The sequence below is a fragment of the Camelus dromedarius genome, chromosome 29, assembly GCF_036321535.1.
Source record: "Camelus dromedarius isolate mCamDro1 chromosome 29, mCamDro1.pat, whole genome shotgun sequence".
Lineage (NCBI taxonomy): Eukaryota > Metazoa > Chordata > Mammalia > Artiodactyla > Camelidae > Camelus > Camelus dromedarius.
Window position 1 is genome coordinate 6,347,524 of NC_087464.1, and position 16,575 is coordinate 6,364,098.

General features: G+C 43.2%; 1 protein-coding gene across 1 annotated transcript in view; it reads left to right on the plus strand.

Moving 5' to 3' along the window:
- The window catches only part of CERS3 (ceramide synthase 3), a 91,094-nt gene that overhangs the window by 58,151 nt on the left and 16,368 nt on the right, over positions 1 to 16,575 (plus strand). The window contains exon 10 of the mRNA XM_010985332.3: positions 7,163 to 7,316. Within this exon, the coding sequence (XP_010983634.2) occupies positions 7,163 to 7,316 (154 nt within the window). The remainder of the gene's footprint in view (positions 1 to 7,162; positions 7,317 to 16,575) is intronic.

The window sequence follows — 16,575 nt, forward strand, 5'->3', positions numbered from 1 at the left end:
CTCCCTCTTCCCTCCGCCTCAAGCAGATTTGCTTTCCCCTCGTGAGTCCCCTTTTGTGTCTGTACAACTGTGTCCTCCTTTCTCCTATCCTTCTGCTCTTTTCGGGGATCTTATTTAGCCGATTCTCAGTCATGTCAGCAAGAGTTAATTACCTCGATTTTCTAAACATTGTTACTGTCAGTATTAGGTAGAATTTCCAAATGGCATTGGCCAAACTGCTTTAACCTAATTGCCTGGTTTCCCCATTTATTTGCATTTTAATTCAGAACCATTTAAATCTCAGGCTTATGTTTTTCACATTGTATTCCCAACTGCTGTATTAAAATAAGGGTTTCTATATTTTTGAGTTATTGGATGTGTCTATCACTTGAATGTTACACAAATACCATCTGAGAATCATTCGACTAGAAGGACCCCCCGAAGGTCAGGTGAACGGCTTCTCTGACTCCTGACAGCTTTCCTTCATAAATAAAGGAGCCAATCATGATTGAGTGCAGGCTGCTTGGTCTGAAGGGAAGGGGCACTGTTTCAGCTGCAGTCTACAGGGGTCAGTGCTGGCCGATGGCCCCGGTTCTGGAACTCAGCACCGCTAGACGTTGTGAGGGGCCCATGGGTGGGTGAGACGCAGCTCCTTGCCTGCAGGTGTTCATAACGGCAGTAGAAGAGATCTTTGTATCCATCACCTTATTCATATATTTGAAGACTATTAATACTGATCCGTGTTTTTTGATTGTTCCAAAGAATGAATGAATGAATGAATGAATGAATGAATGAATGAATAAATAAATAAATAAATAAATAAATAAATAAATAAATAAATAAATAAATAAAACATTTCCAACTGTGAATAATAAATAAATAGCTTCCTTACTTCCAAGGGTGTCTGTGCTAGTGGTAACTTAGTTTCCCCCCACAACGGTTCACAGGACTTAGGGCTTCATCTTTTGATGATCCAGGTCTCTCTGGTCCTGGAAAAATGGTACCTTGAAAAGCCTCCTGTGAAGGGGAATTTTGCACGCAGTGAGACCGTGGAGGCACTTGACATGGCTGTCGGAGAAGACATTTTAAAGAGGAGAAAATACAAGCTCCAGCCGTGCTCTGAGCTGGTGTTCATCAGAGGGAGACAAGAGTGGGGCCTCGGTTCTGAGCGGTGGGTCTCAGGCTGCTAGGCGGGCTGCCCTGCCTCCGGGGATGGCGCCGTGCCCGCCAGTCCCCAGCGGAGGGCGGCCCCTGGAGCCTCTGCTGGAGGCACATATCTGGGAACGAGACTTTCCAGTCCCGCAGCTGATGGCGGAGACGGCGAATGTCACCACAAGTGTTTGTTCAGCGTCTTGTCCCACAGGGAGTCCTCAGGGCGGCTCCCCCCTGCACGCACACACCAGGCACTGCTGTGGCTGCTTGTCCACCTGGGGAAGACGGTTACATCAGGCCCTGCCTTCCAACCGCAGGGTTTAGAATGAGGGGCCTTATTCATAATTTAGTCCCACCCCTTTATTCATTTATTTGTTTGGAAATAATTTCAAGCTTGCAGGATAATTTCAACTATATCCCAGAGAACTCTTACATGTTTCCTTTATTTACCAGTTAGTGTTTCCCCTGTTTGCTTTGTTTTTTTTTTTTCTTTTTCTGTTTCTCTTTCTTTCTATCTCAACACAAACACACACACACACATGTGCTCACATGTGCGTGTATATGTATATATATACATTTTTTGGGAACCATTTGAAAGTTGCAACCATCATGTCCTTTTAATCGTTCATACTTCAGTGTGTATTTCCTAAGGACAAGGACATTCTTTTACAGAATCACAGTAGAGTTACCAGTTCCAGGAACCATAGCAGTCTGCCATCGTGCCTCAGTGTTGTCAGTTGATCCAATAATTCCTTTTGCTGCCTTCTTCCTTCTCTGCTGGATCTGGCCCAGGATCACACTCTGCGTTCAGCTGTCACCTGCCTGGAGCAGTTCTTGCTCCTTCTTGCCTTTCCTGTCATAGACATTGTTGCAGCGTTTAGACCCTGTTTGGTTTTCAAGTGAGGAGTTGAGATATTTCCAGGATCACACAGCTAGTTATTAGAGAACCAAAACTAGAAACAGGACATTTGAAACACAACACAGATATGTTTCCAATTAAGTTACTAAATTGGGTGACTAAGAGCAGGCATCGTTTGCCTTCCCTAAGTATTTATTATGTTTTCTTCAATGACACAGTCACTTTGAAATATGACATCTCTAAAATAAAGGTGGGCCGTTACTCGCCAGTAGAACCAATGTTTGTCATTCTGACAAGGCTTAATGTTCACACCTACAGTTAACAAGTTAAAAGGACCCTTACCTTTCATTAGAAAAAAATAAACGTTTTGGTGGCCGCAAAACCAACTACTGTTTATACCAACATTGTAATTTTTTTCAAACCACGTAAACTCCAGCAATTGAAAGTGTGAAGATGGGAGACAAAACCCCAAATAAGGAAAAGGCCGAGGTTTGCAGCCCATAGCCTGGTAGTCACGTATCCGTTTGGACAGATTAAAGGCCAGTGGATGGAGCAGAGCTATCCTAGGCACTGAGGGATATTCTCTGTGAAAGGAGAGATTCCACAGGGTCTGTAACTGTACAAGCGTTTGTGTGTTCACACGTGTGCCGGCACACATCATGCACATGTGCCTGGGCCAGAATTGAAAAGGGCAGATATATTTTGTTTTTTGTCTTCCAATTCTTCTTTTAGCAAAGGAGGAGAAGAAATTGAGGTTGAGAAATTGGACCATTCTTTAGTGAGGACAGTCAGACTCATAGAAGGAAGTCCTGAAAATGTAACTGCAGCCCCTTAACCGCCGTCCCCAGGGCCGCGATGGCTACTCCCTCCCAGGAGTAACTCCTCTCCGCTTCCTAGACCTCCCATCCCTTCTGTCCTCACGCAGAACAGGGTCCCAACTCCTGCTGAGCCTGCTCCCCCTCTCCAAATCCACTTCCTCCTTCTCCCTGCCAAGCAGAAAATCCAGCCAGCTCAGCAGCACCCTCCCTGGCTTTTGCCCTCCCGGTGTTACTACCTGTGCCCTCTGCAGTAGGAAGGGGCATGGAGGGGGAAGGTCGTCACCGCCTTCGTGGTGGTAATGGTAATGTCTTGACTACCATTTTTGAGTGCTTCCACCTTGCTGAGCTCTTCCCATTTGTCAACTCACTTAACCCTCCCAACAACCTGACGAGGTGAATGCTGTTTTCATTTTACTGAAGAAACTGAAGCCCAGAGAGGCTATGCAACTTGCTGAAGACCGTGGGGAAGCCACGGTCCAAATCCCGCTGGCTCTGGTGCCTGTGCCCTTGACCTCTCCTCTCTGCCAGGGCTCAGCTCTCTCTGAAGGCGTTCTATCTTAATGGCAGTCGCTTCCATTTCTAGGACACTACAGTTTGCAAAGCTGGCTGTGTGTTTCTCTGCAGCCTCCCAGTCGGAAAGGTGGGGTTAGTTCTACCCAGGGAACTGGAGGTGGTACAGGTTACCAGGAGAGGAGACAGCAGCCTCAGCCCTGAAGCCCAGCTCTGATGATTCTTTGTAAGACCAGCAAAGCTTCCCAAAGCTCTTCCAAGGAAGGCTGCGCCCCTGACCTTGACTTTCAAGGTCAGCAGGAGATGGCTGCATTCACCTCTCCAGCTTCACCTTACATCACCCTCCCGGCCACTCCTGTCCCTGAAGCCACACTGGTCTTCTTTTAGCCCTTGACTTTTCTGCGATGCATCCGCCTGACGGCTTTGTACATGTCGGCCCCTCCACCTGGAACCCTCTTTTCTGTGTCTTCCCTTCAGCTGGAGGGAAGAAGGAAACCTCAGTTCACTCAGCACCCTGAAATATGCTCCCTGTCCTTTTCTTTCTTTCTTTGCACGGACCACCGTGAGCTTGATTATATGTTTAGGTAATTATTTGCATTCTCTGGTAGAATATGTAAAGGACATATTTTTAAGTATGTTCCTTTGTTAATTTTGACACTGACAAATTCCAAGTAGGGGACCTAGTAAGGGGCCAGGCCCTGGACCAGGTGATGGGAGGATACAGAGATGCAGGCATCATGGTCACTGCCTTTGTAAAGCTTGCCAGCTAGTGAGGAGTCAGCTCGTACAACAGCTGTCACTGCCGAACGCTCTAAGGAAGCTGGTAGCAGGGAGGCCCAGAGGCAAGTTATAAATTCAGAGGTGATCAGAATAGCACAGAGATTTTGTTGTGGAGGGGTCCATGCTCTGATAGACGAGAAGAGTTTCAGTTGAAGGGGAGAGGAAGGAGATTCTAGACTGAGAGAGTACAGAAAAAGGCACTCATTGCTTAAAGCCCCAGCAAATCAGAACGGCCAATGTGCTTTATGTATATTATTTTCTTTAATCCCTGGGAATGTGGGCATCAGAATGTAATGCCCTGCTAGTTCAGGAATTTCAGTCTGTCTTATTCAATGCTATATTTTTGGCTCCCACAGAGTGCTAGGTAGCGCTATGGCAGATGCTTAATAAATGTCTATTGAATGAATAAATAGGTATTCATTGCTTCCATTTGACAACTGAGAAAATGAGCAAGGAAATGACTCAAGGTTACACAGAGCCAGGAGTTTAAGTGATAGAGCCATGGTTTTAGGAAACTATATTTTATAGCATTGAGGGTGAGAAAGACCTCTTAAAGCATGACACAGAGGCTAGCTATAAAGGAAGCAATTGATAAATCTGGTTACAAAAATATTAAAAAATTGATTTGCCAAAAAAAACATACATAAAGATTGAAAGAACCAGACTATGTGATGTTACTGAACATGATTACAAAATAACGTCGTTGCCCTTAATACATAAAAAGCACATGGGAATCAACAGGAAATATAAACACCCCAAGAGAAAAATGGATAAATATCATGAAGAAGCAATTCACAAAAGTATAAATCACAGTATAAAAGTATAAATCACCAACGCCCCCATATATATATGTATCTTCACAAGAAATTAAAATATAAATATAAACAATGTGATGCTGTTTTAGGCAGAGGCTGACAAAGTGCAGTGTTGGTCAAGATCTGGGGAAGGAGACGCTCTCATCCACTGGGCGCAAGACTGTGAATTGGTACAGTCTTGCTGGAAAGCAGTCTGGCAGTATACTCCAAAGTGTAAAGTGAATATTCTCTTTGATTCAGAATTTTAGCTGCTCTAAGGAAGTAATCGAACGATGTTATCAAAATGTCTTTTACAAGTAATTCTCACAGTGTTCTTTACAACGTAGTGAAAATTTGGAAACAACTTGAATGTCTATCAGTATAAGGGATTAGTTAAGTAAGCTGTGATATCTATAAATGGATTTCTGTGCAGCTGTTGCATAGGAGGCTATATGATAAGGGTTAGCAAACCATGGCTCACAGGCCAAATCCAGTTCACTGACTGTTTTTGTTAGTATAGTTTTATTGACACACTGTGACACCCACTAATTGATATATACTGTCTATAGCTGGTTTCCCACTACAATGGCCAGCTGAATAGTTGCAACTGAGACTAAGTGGCCCAGAGGCCTGAAATATTTACTATCTGTGCCTTTACGGAGATATTTGCTGACCACTGGTTTATAAATATATTCATTGACATGGAAAGCTCTCTGTAACATATTATTAAGTGATAAAAGCAGGGTACAAAATCACAAGCATAGTGTGATCTCTGTTATATAAAATCACACGGTAATGGGGAAGAGGAAGGAAAAAACACCTTAGAGAATGTATTTTTAGGAAAGATGTCTTAAATTATATTCACCAAACACAGTATGTACTGGGTCACCTGTGAGTTGTGAGGTTTTTGGTGATGTTTACTTAACCTCTTTATATTATCTGTAATTCCAAAGTTTCTAAAAAATATTTACATAAGTAAAATGGGTAAATGGCTGTTATCTTTGTTATATTGTGCTCAGAGTTCATATCGTTGCTTTTAAAATTGATGAAGATCTTGAACTGATAACTCAAAAAAAAGGAAACAGAGCTACTAAGTGGACTGTCAAAGGGAACGGCCAAAGATTGCAAATAATGCAAATTGAAATAGTTGTTTTTTTAATTAGCAAATTTTAAAACTCCTTGATACAGGTTGGGGATTCAATGAAACTCTTCTCTCGAAAATTGCTGGTAGCCTTGTAAATTGTTACAATTTTGGAAAATAATCTGGCAAAGTCTTAACAGCTTTTAATATAACCTTGAATTTATATACATTTAACATACACCTTGGAACAGTAATCTCAGATTTAGGAATATACACTAATTGTGGTGATGGTTACACAAATCTATGCATATAATTCAAAGAACTGCACACCAAAATAGCCAATTTTACTAGACATTTAATTTTAAACATAAAATAAATATATATATGAAAAAACTAGAAGATAATACACAAAAATTGCAGTATTGTTTGTTTAAAATGGTGGTCTCATGAGCAACTTTCTTTCTTACTTTCCCTATTAAATAAATAAATTATTTTTATAATTGGGATAATATACTTTAAAACAAACCAATCCAGGAACCCTAAAATCGTAGTAGTGTATGTATGAAGTCTGGGGAGACAACAGATAGCCCTTCATCCTGCAGTTGTAGCTGAAGGCACTGTGGATCCTGGCCACTGAGGGCAGGTCAAATTGTATCCAGAAGTCTGTTTGTGACATTAATAAAGTATGCAATTCACTTTAGAAAGTGGAAGTAATAATAGAAACTTTGCTTCTTTAAAAGCCTCTTTTGTCTGGAAAATGTACTCCTGTAGAATTCCCATTCACTTTTGATGCCAAATAAATGAGATGGTGTCAAAAGGCAGTAATAACCCCATGTCCACGTGCACGGTCTCGTGTTCTGCAGCCCCGGAAGGGCTAGGGCACACTCTTCTCTTTGCGGGGAGGAAACCGAGGTAGAGAAACACTGGAGCGTAGGCAGTGTGGCAGTGAAAATTCCATTTACTTTAACTTTTCTCCCAGGAGGCAGACTGTATTTGTGTGTGTGTGTGTGTGTGTGTGGCTTGCCAATAATGATATAAAAGATAATATTTTATTTTCTCTTGAGACCTTCCTGGACAGCCTTAGAAATGAAATAAATGTTACATACCTTGGGAATAAAATGAGTGTTCTCATTGAAAATTCACAAGTCCTTTGACTGTAATGAAGTGCTCTCATCTGTTTGGTTTTCAGGATTTTATATTGCACGCTGATCCTGCCTCTACACTACCTTGAGCCTTTCTTTTCATACATCTTCCTCAACCTACACCTCATGATCCTGCAAGTCCTTCATGTTTACTGGGGTTACTTCATCCTGAAGATGCTCAAAAGATGTATATTCATGAAGGTAAGGGCTGTCCAAGCCTTATTGCTCTTAACAAATAGATTTCATTGCCACATTGAGGTGAGGCCTACGTGGTGGAATATTCTTGTTAATTTAGAATTAACCAAGTTTTTTTCTTGATTTGATCATTCTTAATGAAAATTTCTCCAAAATATAGCTAGATTCTTCATTAAGCAGGTCTCTAAGGTGCTGTTAAGAAATTGCTCTTATTAGAAGACAATTTTTTAAAATTTTTATCCAAAAATTGATGGCTGCTTCTTAAAGAATGTCCTAACAAGTCTAAATTTGCTCCAGTTTGGGACAAGCTTTATGGTGATGGTCGGGTGCTGTTTCAGAGCATTAGGTTACCTTTGCTGAGCATCCAGTTTGCATGTAGTGCTCCCGCCTTGAGCTTTCGTCTCCTCTCTGACATTTTGTCCATCATTTTGCTATCCTTTTTTTATGAAAACATCTTCGTCTCTAACAAATTAATACTACATTTTAAACAATAGAAGGTTTTTTGTTTGTTTTCTTTTGAATTCAGTTCTAGGTTTTAATTCCAAAACAGGGAAGAGGAGGGCTTCAGAAATAAATAAGACATAATCACTGCATTTGGGAAAACAGCCCAGCATCTGATATTCACCTACTAGCAACTACCTATATTGCACAGAGTGTTCTGTGCTGAAGGGAGGGCCCAGGAACTTGCTGTGGATGACAAAAGAGAAATCAGCTGACTCATGAGGACCAGGGGAAATTTCATTGAATTGATGGAATTTGACTGGAACCTCTTAGGCAAGTAAAAAAAAAAAAAAAAAAAAATCAGATCACAGCTCCTTCCTTATCTAGAAATCATTCATGTGAGGGAATTTTAATTAAGAATCAACCTTTCAAGGTGAATGCTACCGCCAGCCCCCTTTTGAATGTTACCTAACCCACATGTAACACAGCATTGTATCACGATCAGAACGAGTGACTTGTGTGTAACACGTATGCTGGTAATTTAGCTGATAAGGTCATTTTTTAAGAACTCTCTGATTAATTCATTTTCCTATCTTAGTGATTGTGTCTCAAAGGTCATTGTAAAGTTGACAAATGAAAGGGACATCACAATAACTGACCTCTGGGTTTTCCACCTTTTCTTAGCTTCTAGATCCAGACAGAGGTGTGGGAAATTGGGCTGTGTCTGGATTAATCTCAAACCAAATCCTGAAATTTTTTAATTTTTTAAACTAAATTACTGACTTGAGCTTGCTTTCCCAAGAGTAGATTCTTCCCTTCAAAGTTGTAGTGCCAAAAAAAAAAAAACAAAACAAAAAACTTTCATTGAACAGTTCTAGTTTATTAACACTCTAAATAGCTTTTCTGTAATCTCTGCAAAAGTTACTTTATCCCTAAATGATGGATGCAGTTGGAGTCACTGAGATAAGGTTAAGAATTTGAGCAGTTAGTTTGCACATCCAGGAATTAGACAGAAGGAAGGTCACTGAACTGAGCCTGTCCTACCTTTGGGTCCAGCCTTCCTGGCGCTGCTGTCCCTAGGCAGGAACTGTTCCCTTATTAACTGGTGAGTGACAATCATTTCAGGCTTGGAAGGGATCCAGGCAGAACAAAACTTGGAAACCAGAAGATACTCTTGTTTGGTTTCATCATGATTTTCGTATTTCTGATCTCTAATGGGTTGTACCAAGCCTGATTAAAAACCCAGCGGGTTGGAGAGCTGTGGACAGGAATTCCTGATTTCTCATGCCGTACTTTGGAAAAGCTGTTTCCAATTGCAATTTGACAGCAGCAGTGGAGGCCCCCACGGCCCTGATCCTTGCAGTCCGCATGACTTCAGCTGGCTTGCATGTGCACTCTGTTTTCCATAGCAGTGGCAAAACTGGCTGTGAAATCAGCCTCTTCCTCCAAAACCATAAAGCCTCCTTTTAAAGAATGCTATTTGAAGGCATAGTTGCATTGCAAAGGGGAGGAGAGGGGCAGAGGAGGGAGTTGACATTTTTAGAGCAACAACGAACAAGTCAGTTTTCAGTTCTATTTAATAAATATCTGCATTTAATACACGCCACAATTGTTACTAAGATGGCTATTTTTTGATATTTAAAAAATAGAATTGCAGAGGTTGGTAGGCCTTCAAAACCTTTTTTTTTTTTTTCAATCTTATAGCAGAGATGGAGAATTTGTCTTTTCAAGTTCTTTGTGCCTGGCAGGCCCCTGATAAGTAGTTTTGAATATGCAAATTAATAAATAATTTGGGGGAAGAAACCACACTGTTTGGGGTGGAAAGTTACCAAATAATTTATTAATCTTTATGGTCTCCATGCATTTGCGCAGCAGACTGGAAAAACAGAAGTGATTATACTTCTTAAAAAACAGCGATTTTCGGAAATATTCACATCTCATTTTCCCTAAACAATAGGATTGTTGCATGCATCTGATGAATGAGGACCTTCCACCCTTTGCTTCTGTTGTTGAATACCTTAGAATAACAATATCACTGTAATTTCAGGACACTAACACATACACATCATGGTTAGCTGGCATCTTGCTGTGTGAGAACAAGAGTTGGCACTGAAACTTAACTGGTTCCTATAAACTGGATGATTTTGTGATGAACTACCAGCCCACACATCGCATCGGGAAGGATGACGGGCTGACACGTTCAAGTTGTCATTCTCTTTGCAAATATGAGAAGTGCTTTCAGAGGAAATTAGAAGCAGCATAGCATGCTTTTGTTTAATATTACTTAAGAGAACATGATTATCCTTAGGTTTATATTTTCTTCTTTCTAAATATCCTGGGTGCTGGCCAACTCAAGCATGTTCTGTGACCTCCTAGACTGGTGCATCGCCAAGACGTGGAGGAGGAGCTGTAGCATGCAGCCCTTAAAGCCAGGCTGGAGAAAGCAGCCCCTTGGCCACGGGCCCTAGCCATCTGCTCTTCCAGGCAGCGTCTCTTAAGTTCGCAGAATGACACTTCACACACGCTGAACTGTGTTAGTTAAAGAAAGGAACCTCTAATAAACAGGAGGAAGCTGAGGCCTCAACCAAATTCACTCAGTAATTTCATGGCAAAGCCAAGACTAGAAGAACCTCAGTCTCATACTTCACCTTTTCTAATTATTCTTTATTCAGATTCAGGGAAGAAAATAAATAACCGGAAAATTTATTTAAAATACTTGTATGGAGTAAAAACTAGTGAGTACAGAAACAAATCGAGTCATCAGGATTATAGATTAAAACACAGCCCAGATCCCTTACTGTTGAACTTTTTAAAAGCTTAAAAAATTATTTTGTAATCATTTTTAAGTAATTTTTTATTTTTAATAATTTTTACTTCCAAATAAAGCAACTAGGGTAATTGCTAAGAGTACATGCTCTGTGTGGATTCAGATCTCCGCCCCCTCACTTGTGGCTGTGTGACCTTGGGCGTATTACTTCTGTTCGCTGCCTCAGTGTGCTCACCTGTAAAGTGGGGCTGATGATATTAGTGCCTGCCTGGTACTAAGGATAGGGCTGAATCTTTGTCTAAGGATAAACAGTGTCTGGCACACAGTTAAGCACGTGATAAATATTAGCTGCCGTTATCCCGATCGCTATTACAGGTTACTCAGGTTCCTTGTGCCAAATCCCAGAGAGCCCGTGAATTCCAAGTGGCCTGGCAGTTCTGCTCAGTCACGCCCTCTCTTTTGCTTAGATAATGCTGCAACTGACGTCAGGTGTCAGAGTGCCTGACCCGCAGCCGGCGGCTCCAGTGAGTTTCCTAAACTGTTTTCTGCCAGTTGACTTTCACGGCTCACGTTCTAGATGATCCTTTTTGACACAGTCTCTCATATCGTAGCATGCTGGGGAAGAAATAGAAAATCTGTAACTTCTAAGACGCCTTCAAGTCTCTTCTGTTAGTAGATAATAGTGGATGTAAAAACTGCCCTTTGCGGAATGAGACGTTATAAAAATACCGCAAAGACAGACTACTGACATAGTGTAATAAAAATGCTATCAGTTCATGTTTCCACGTTTCTGAATATTTATATAGATTAGTTTAACAATCTGTTCAAGAAACCATAGTGGAATTTGTAAATTTGCAGTGATAACAATTAAAACATTGCAAAGTTGCCGGGCTCAAAGAATTTCAAATTTGGACATCCTTCCACACTACACCTTCAGCTCAGCCACAAAAACAGAGAATCCCACGGGGTTTTAGAGCTGGGAGAGACCACTAAATGTCCATGAGGACAGCAGGACCCTCCTCCAGGCCTTCCTGCTGTTCTGCAGCTCACCACTCACCCCCACAGAGAAGGTGGCCTCTCGCAGGAGGAAGAGAGACGAATGAGGAAGGACATGACTCCCCCGAGGTCACACAGGAGTGGGGGCTCCTGAGGCATCCCAGCCCCTGTGGCTAATGCCGGCCTTTCCGCCTCCCCAGCAGTCGTCTGTGTGCGTTCACGTGCTTCTCTGTGTGTGTCTAGTGCGGCGTAGCTCAGTTCTCACAAACGGCATCATCTTCCCATTGACTTTGCTCAATTACCTTGCAAGTAATCAGTTAATTCCAGCTCTTCCTAGAGGGTGCTCTTTAGAGAATCTCATTAAGGATGTTCTCATTGGGGGATTTTCTGGCTTAAATCAGTCATAAACCTGACTTGTTTTTATAAACCTGAAAGGGTAGAGTTGTTTAAAGAAATCAAAGTCAACCAGGCAACCATCTGAATGGCTCTAAGATAATAGAAGAGGAAATGCACCATGAGTGAGAGGCAGGCCCACACATAAACTGGCCTCTCCCAGCTCCCTGCCACCAGCAGAGCTCCTGTTGCCTTGCCCTCCCCTGGGAGGCAGATAGTAAACCCGCCAGTACAGCCAGGGCACCAGGGTGGTTGCTTGGGAGGAGACCCAATCTCACACCCACAGTTTCAGTTGGAAGCGGCACAGAACTGGAAAGAGGGGTTCACCTGCCAAAAGGGGAAACGGAGGCTCCGGGGGAGAGAGGGACTTCCCAAGGCCAAGCCGGTCAGGACCGCAGCCCACACAGGGACCTTCTCAGTAAATACCTCTTTTCTACACCAGGACAACATTATCCAGGCATTTTCTTATATTGCTGTAATCAGTATCTTTTCCCAGGCTATGTGGAAATGCCTCTGTTGTCTTTTTCTAAAATGCTGCTGCTTCCTGTCGGCATAGTCATTGTGATGCCCACCCCCAGATGCTGCAGCACCTCGTCCTGTGGCTGATGACAACAGCGTGTCTTTCCAGCTCTTAATTCCAAGCACTCAGACCTCTGATGGAGAAAGATGATGTTAGGATTTTTAAATAAGTGAAAGAGGATTTTATTTCAGTTCTCTTCAGTCCATCCTCTGTTCCTTTGGAACTCAGCATGGAAAGCAGCTGGGTGCCAGCAGCTGAGTGGGGACTTCCCTCCAGGAGATTTTAGCTGCTCGGTGTCAGTGTAGGAAGGACAAACCACCTCCCCTGCAATTGCCCATGAATTATTTAATTATATGGTGATTTTCCATACTTACATTGTCACATATTGGCTTCCTTTGTACATACTCTTAAATTTTGTGTCTTAAGCGTTTTCTAACAATGGTTTCCAAGATCCTATTCTTAGAGGTACTGGCCTGCTCAGGCCATTTGATTGACAAGAAATTAACTGAAGCTGTTGTAAAATAAAGGGACTTGTTCAGATGAGGGCTGGCCTGTGAAAGCATTTTTGAGGATAGCAATGGCCTTTTTTCACCCCAAATATCGACTCTCATGCTCTCCTGACCGTATTTTGCTGAAGCTGAAAAGGAAGGTGAGGAACAGGGAAGATCCAAGTAAAAAAGAGATGAAAGGAACTCTGACATCTGCTGTACCCATGTTTTTCAAAATAATTTCACACACTCAAAAAATGGAATGAGTTTTTATATAATCCTGAAAGGAACGGATATTCTTCATTTTATTAGTAGAGAAACAGACATGCACACGTGTGCATGTAAACACACGCACACACACATTTCACATGGAACTTGAGTTTCTGTATCTGTATCTGCCTCAACAAGGGGACAAGCACAATTCATGGCTCATTAATAAATCTACACATTTACACCAGAATGTGAAAATTTTATTAATGGGCTCTTGGGCCAGAGGGATCGGTGAGAGCAGGTGTGGGGGCAGAGCGCAGCCTGGTCCACACTGTCCCTGTTAACCTCCCACAGGTTTCCGGGGCTGTGCCCCTCCCTGTAACCACCGCCCACCCCTCCTGCTCATAAGAGAGCTTTCTGTAGCACAAAAGAAGCCTTATTCCTGAAAACTCATTCCATTTGTAGGTAGAGGTAAAACAAATTCGTTTTTAAAATGTTTTCATTTTGATTTATCACATGGGCTTTAGCGCCCGAATGATTTACGACGCAGGTGACTTTATCCACGTTCTGTTTGGGGAGAAGCAAGCATGCCATCTGTGGGACTCTGACTCTCAGCGCGGCTATGTTCTGCAAATGGTGTCTCCTTGCCACCTGTGGCAGACTCAGGAAATCTTACGGTGAGCAGCCCTGGGCACACGCACTCTTCCCGTGGCTCTGAAGCGCGCTTCGCGGGCCTGCCCTGCGAACATCTCCTCAGGGTTGCTCCTGGCAGCTTGGGCCTGTATGTACGCGTCTGTAATATGTTCAGCGTGAACCTCGAATCCCTGGCCAGGTCTTCTAAGGGAATGGGGTTGGCTATTGTTACTCATTTGGCTGGGTCAGGACCCCTGACCCATCTGTGGAGTGCCCCACCGAGACCTGGCCACAGTGGGGACACAGGCCAAACTCCAGGCTGGTCTACATGGTAGCCACAACAGGTGACCACTTACGTCATGATTTGATAGAAGCCAGTCAGCCTCCCTGCACGCCCAGCAATCTCTGTACTCGCTTCTCTGGGTGCAGGCTGGTATGAAGGGAGTGGAGAAGGCCCAGCCCCTGGTTGGCCCCAGGATCTCGACTGTCCAGGAGGAGGAAAAAAAGAAAAGAATAATGGGGGAGGGCAAACCTCAGTGCAGGCCTGGAGGACACCTGAACCAAACTTTGCCTACTTTCTGTAGCCATTGTTTCTTCCCCATATCAGTTGTGAGTGTGTGTGTGTGTGTGTGTGTGCGCGCGCGTGAGTGTACATGCATACATAGGAGGCTTTCGGGGACACTCTGGGATTCCACACATGTGAGGAAGTGAAGGAAGCTGGGCTGGGCAGAGGGAGAAGTTAAACTGTGATGCAGTTGCAACAAAGGCCTCATCCAACCCTGCAGGGAGCTGAGAACTGGGTTGGCCCTTCAGAGATATCCCAAGTGGAGCAGAGGGGCTGGATCTCTGTGCCCCAGCCTTAACCTGTCACTGGATGTGGGTTGCCCTCTGGGGAGGGGGCATAACTCTGGGCAATGGAGCTCCCTTCAGCCAAGGATAACACCAGAGAGAGACACAGCTGGACGCTCCCGCAGCTGGGCAGTAAATTGCCATGGTCCTGAAGGGGCTTCTGGGCTGAGCACCATGGTGTCCATGCAGCCTCCTTTCTCTGCCTCCCCTGTCCCCAACCTAACGCCTGCCCCTGCAAGGAGGCTCGCATTTACCCTCCGTAGGGAGGCAGACTAGGGGTCAGAGGGTACAGGTTCCCAAACATTTAGATGTGAGGCCTTGGAAAAGTCATTTGTTTGTTTATTTTTTTCACTGTGTTTTCTTTCTTTCTTTTCAATTGAAGAATAGTTGATTTACAATATTATGTTAATTTCAGGTATACAGTAAGGTGATTCAATGTGTTTAATAAGCTTATACTCCATTTAAAGTTATCACAGAGTAATAGCTCTGTTTTCCTCGGCTGTGGAATACATCACTGTCGCTCATTTATTTTATACATAGTAGTTTGTGTGTCTTACCCACACACCCCATCTCACCTCTCCTCCCTTCCCTCCCCCCACTGGTGACCACTAGTTTGCTCTGTCTGCGGTCTATTTCTATTTTGTTATATATATATATTTTTTCATTTGTTTTATTTTTTAGATTCCATATGTAAGTGATAACATAGAGTATTTGTCTTTCTGTCTGACTTACTTCACTAAGCATAACGCTCTCTAGGTCCATCCATGTTGCTGCAAATGGCCGCATTTCTTGTATTTCTTTCTTTTCTGCAGGATCCTAACTTTTACTCTCCTGTTTCCTTCTTCCCCTTCACTGCTCGTCCCCAGGCACCACTCTCCCTGTACACCTGGGTGTCTCCCACAAGCTCTGCGTCTCTGAGGCTGACACTTCCTGTCTTGCAAACTTTGGGGCCCCTTCTCTTTATCAGCGGCTGTGAACTGCAGGTCATTTACAGCTTAACTTTCTTTTCCTGGGGCTGAGTTTGTCTGTGCTTCTTCTAAGTACTCCCACCTTGCTTATTTTTTCCAACCTCCCCTTCCCCACTTTCCCGGCCATAGGCTAGAAGGCTGTGGGCTCACTGGAATTTGTACATTTTTTTCTTCTTCTTAAAGATAAGTGAACAGTGTTCTCTTTTCTCAGTGTTCTCTGTTTCCCAGGAAAATGGAAGGTGTGGTCCCTGTTGGCTCTATAGTTGTTTTGAAGAGTGAGGGAGAAATTTGGAATCAGGCTGCCCTCGTTTTTCAAACCCAGAAGTCCTCAAATACATCATTTGCAAAGTTAGGTACCTAAAGTGTATTTAGTAATAGATTTCTTACCACAAACCGTGCAAGTAGTCTTGTTATTGTCTCAGTTATGAGCGCCGCACAGTGTGGCGCAGAAGCACATGGTAGCCCTTGATACCGAGCATCATTCCCTAACACCACCCCCGCGACTCTCTGTTACTGCAGCCAAACGTCTCGGGTCCTTTCAGCCTTACCCCCTAAGGTGCGCAGCCGAGTCTTTTCACCTGACCACTCTCCTGTTTCACTTTATCCAGCTTCTCCTGTAAGTGAGCACTGGTTTCCAGATACGGTCTGACTGATACAAAGTCAAGCAGGTCTGGTGTCTCTTTCTGTGAAAAGTATGCTTCCTAGTTTGGTATTGAGCTGCTGGTGGTCACGTTATGTTGTTCATACTGAGCCTGAAAGTGATTAAACCCTCTAAGCCTTTTTCACGTGAGCCAAGCCACAGTTCCTCTGGGGACTGTCTGGTGACAGGCGTGACTTTTGTGGGAGTTACATTCCCTCTTGTTAAACTTCATTTTGCTTGATCAGCTTATCAAGTCTTTTATTTAAAGAATGGGAAAGCATGACATTTGGTGACAGTGCCTACACGTTTCAGAGGACCTTTTGTCTAAAAGGCCTATTAAAGGAATTTAGGATTTTTCTA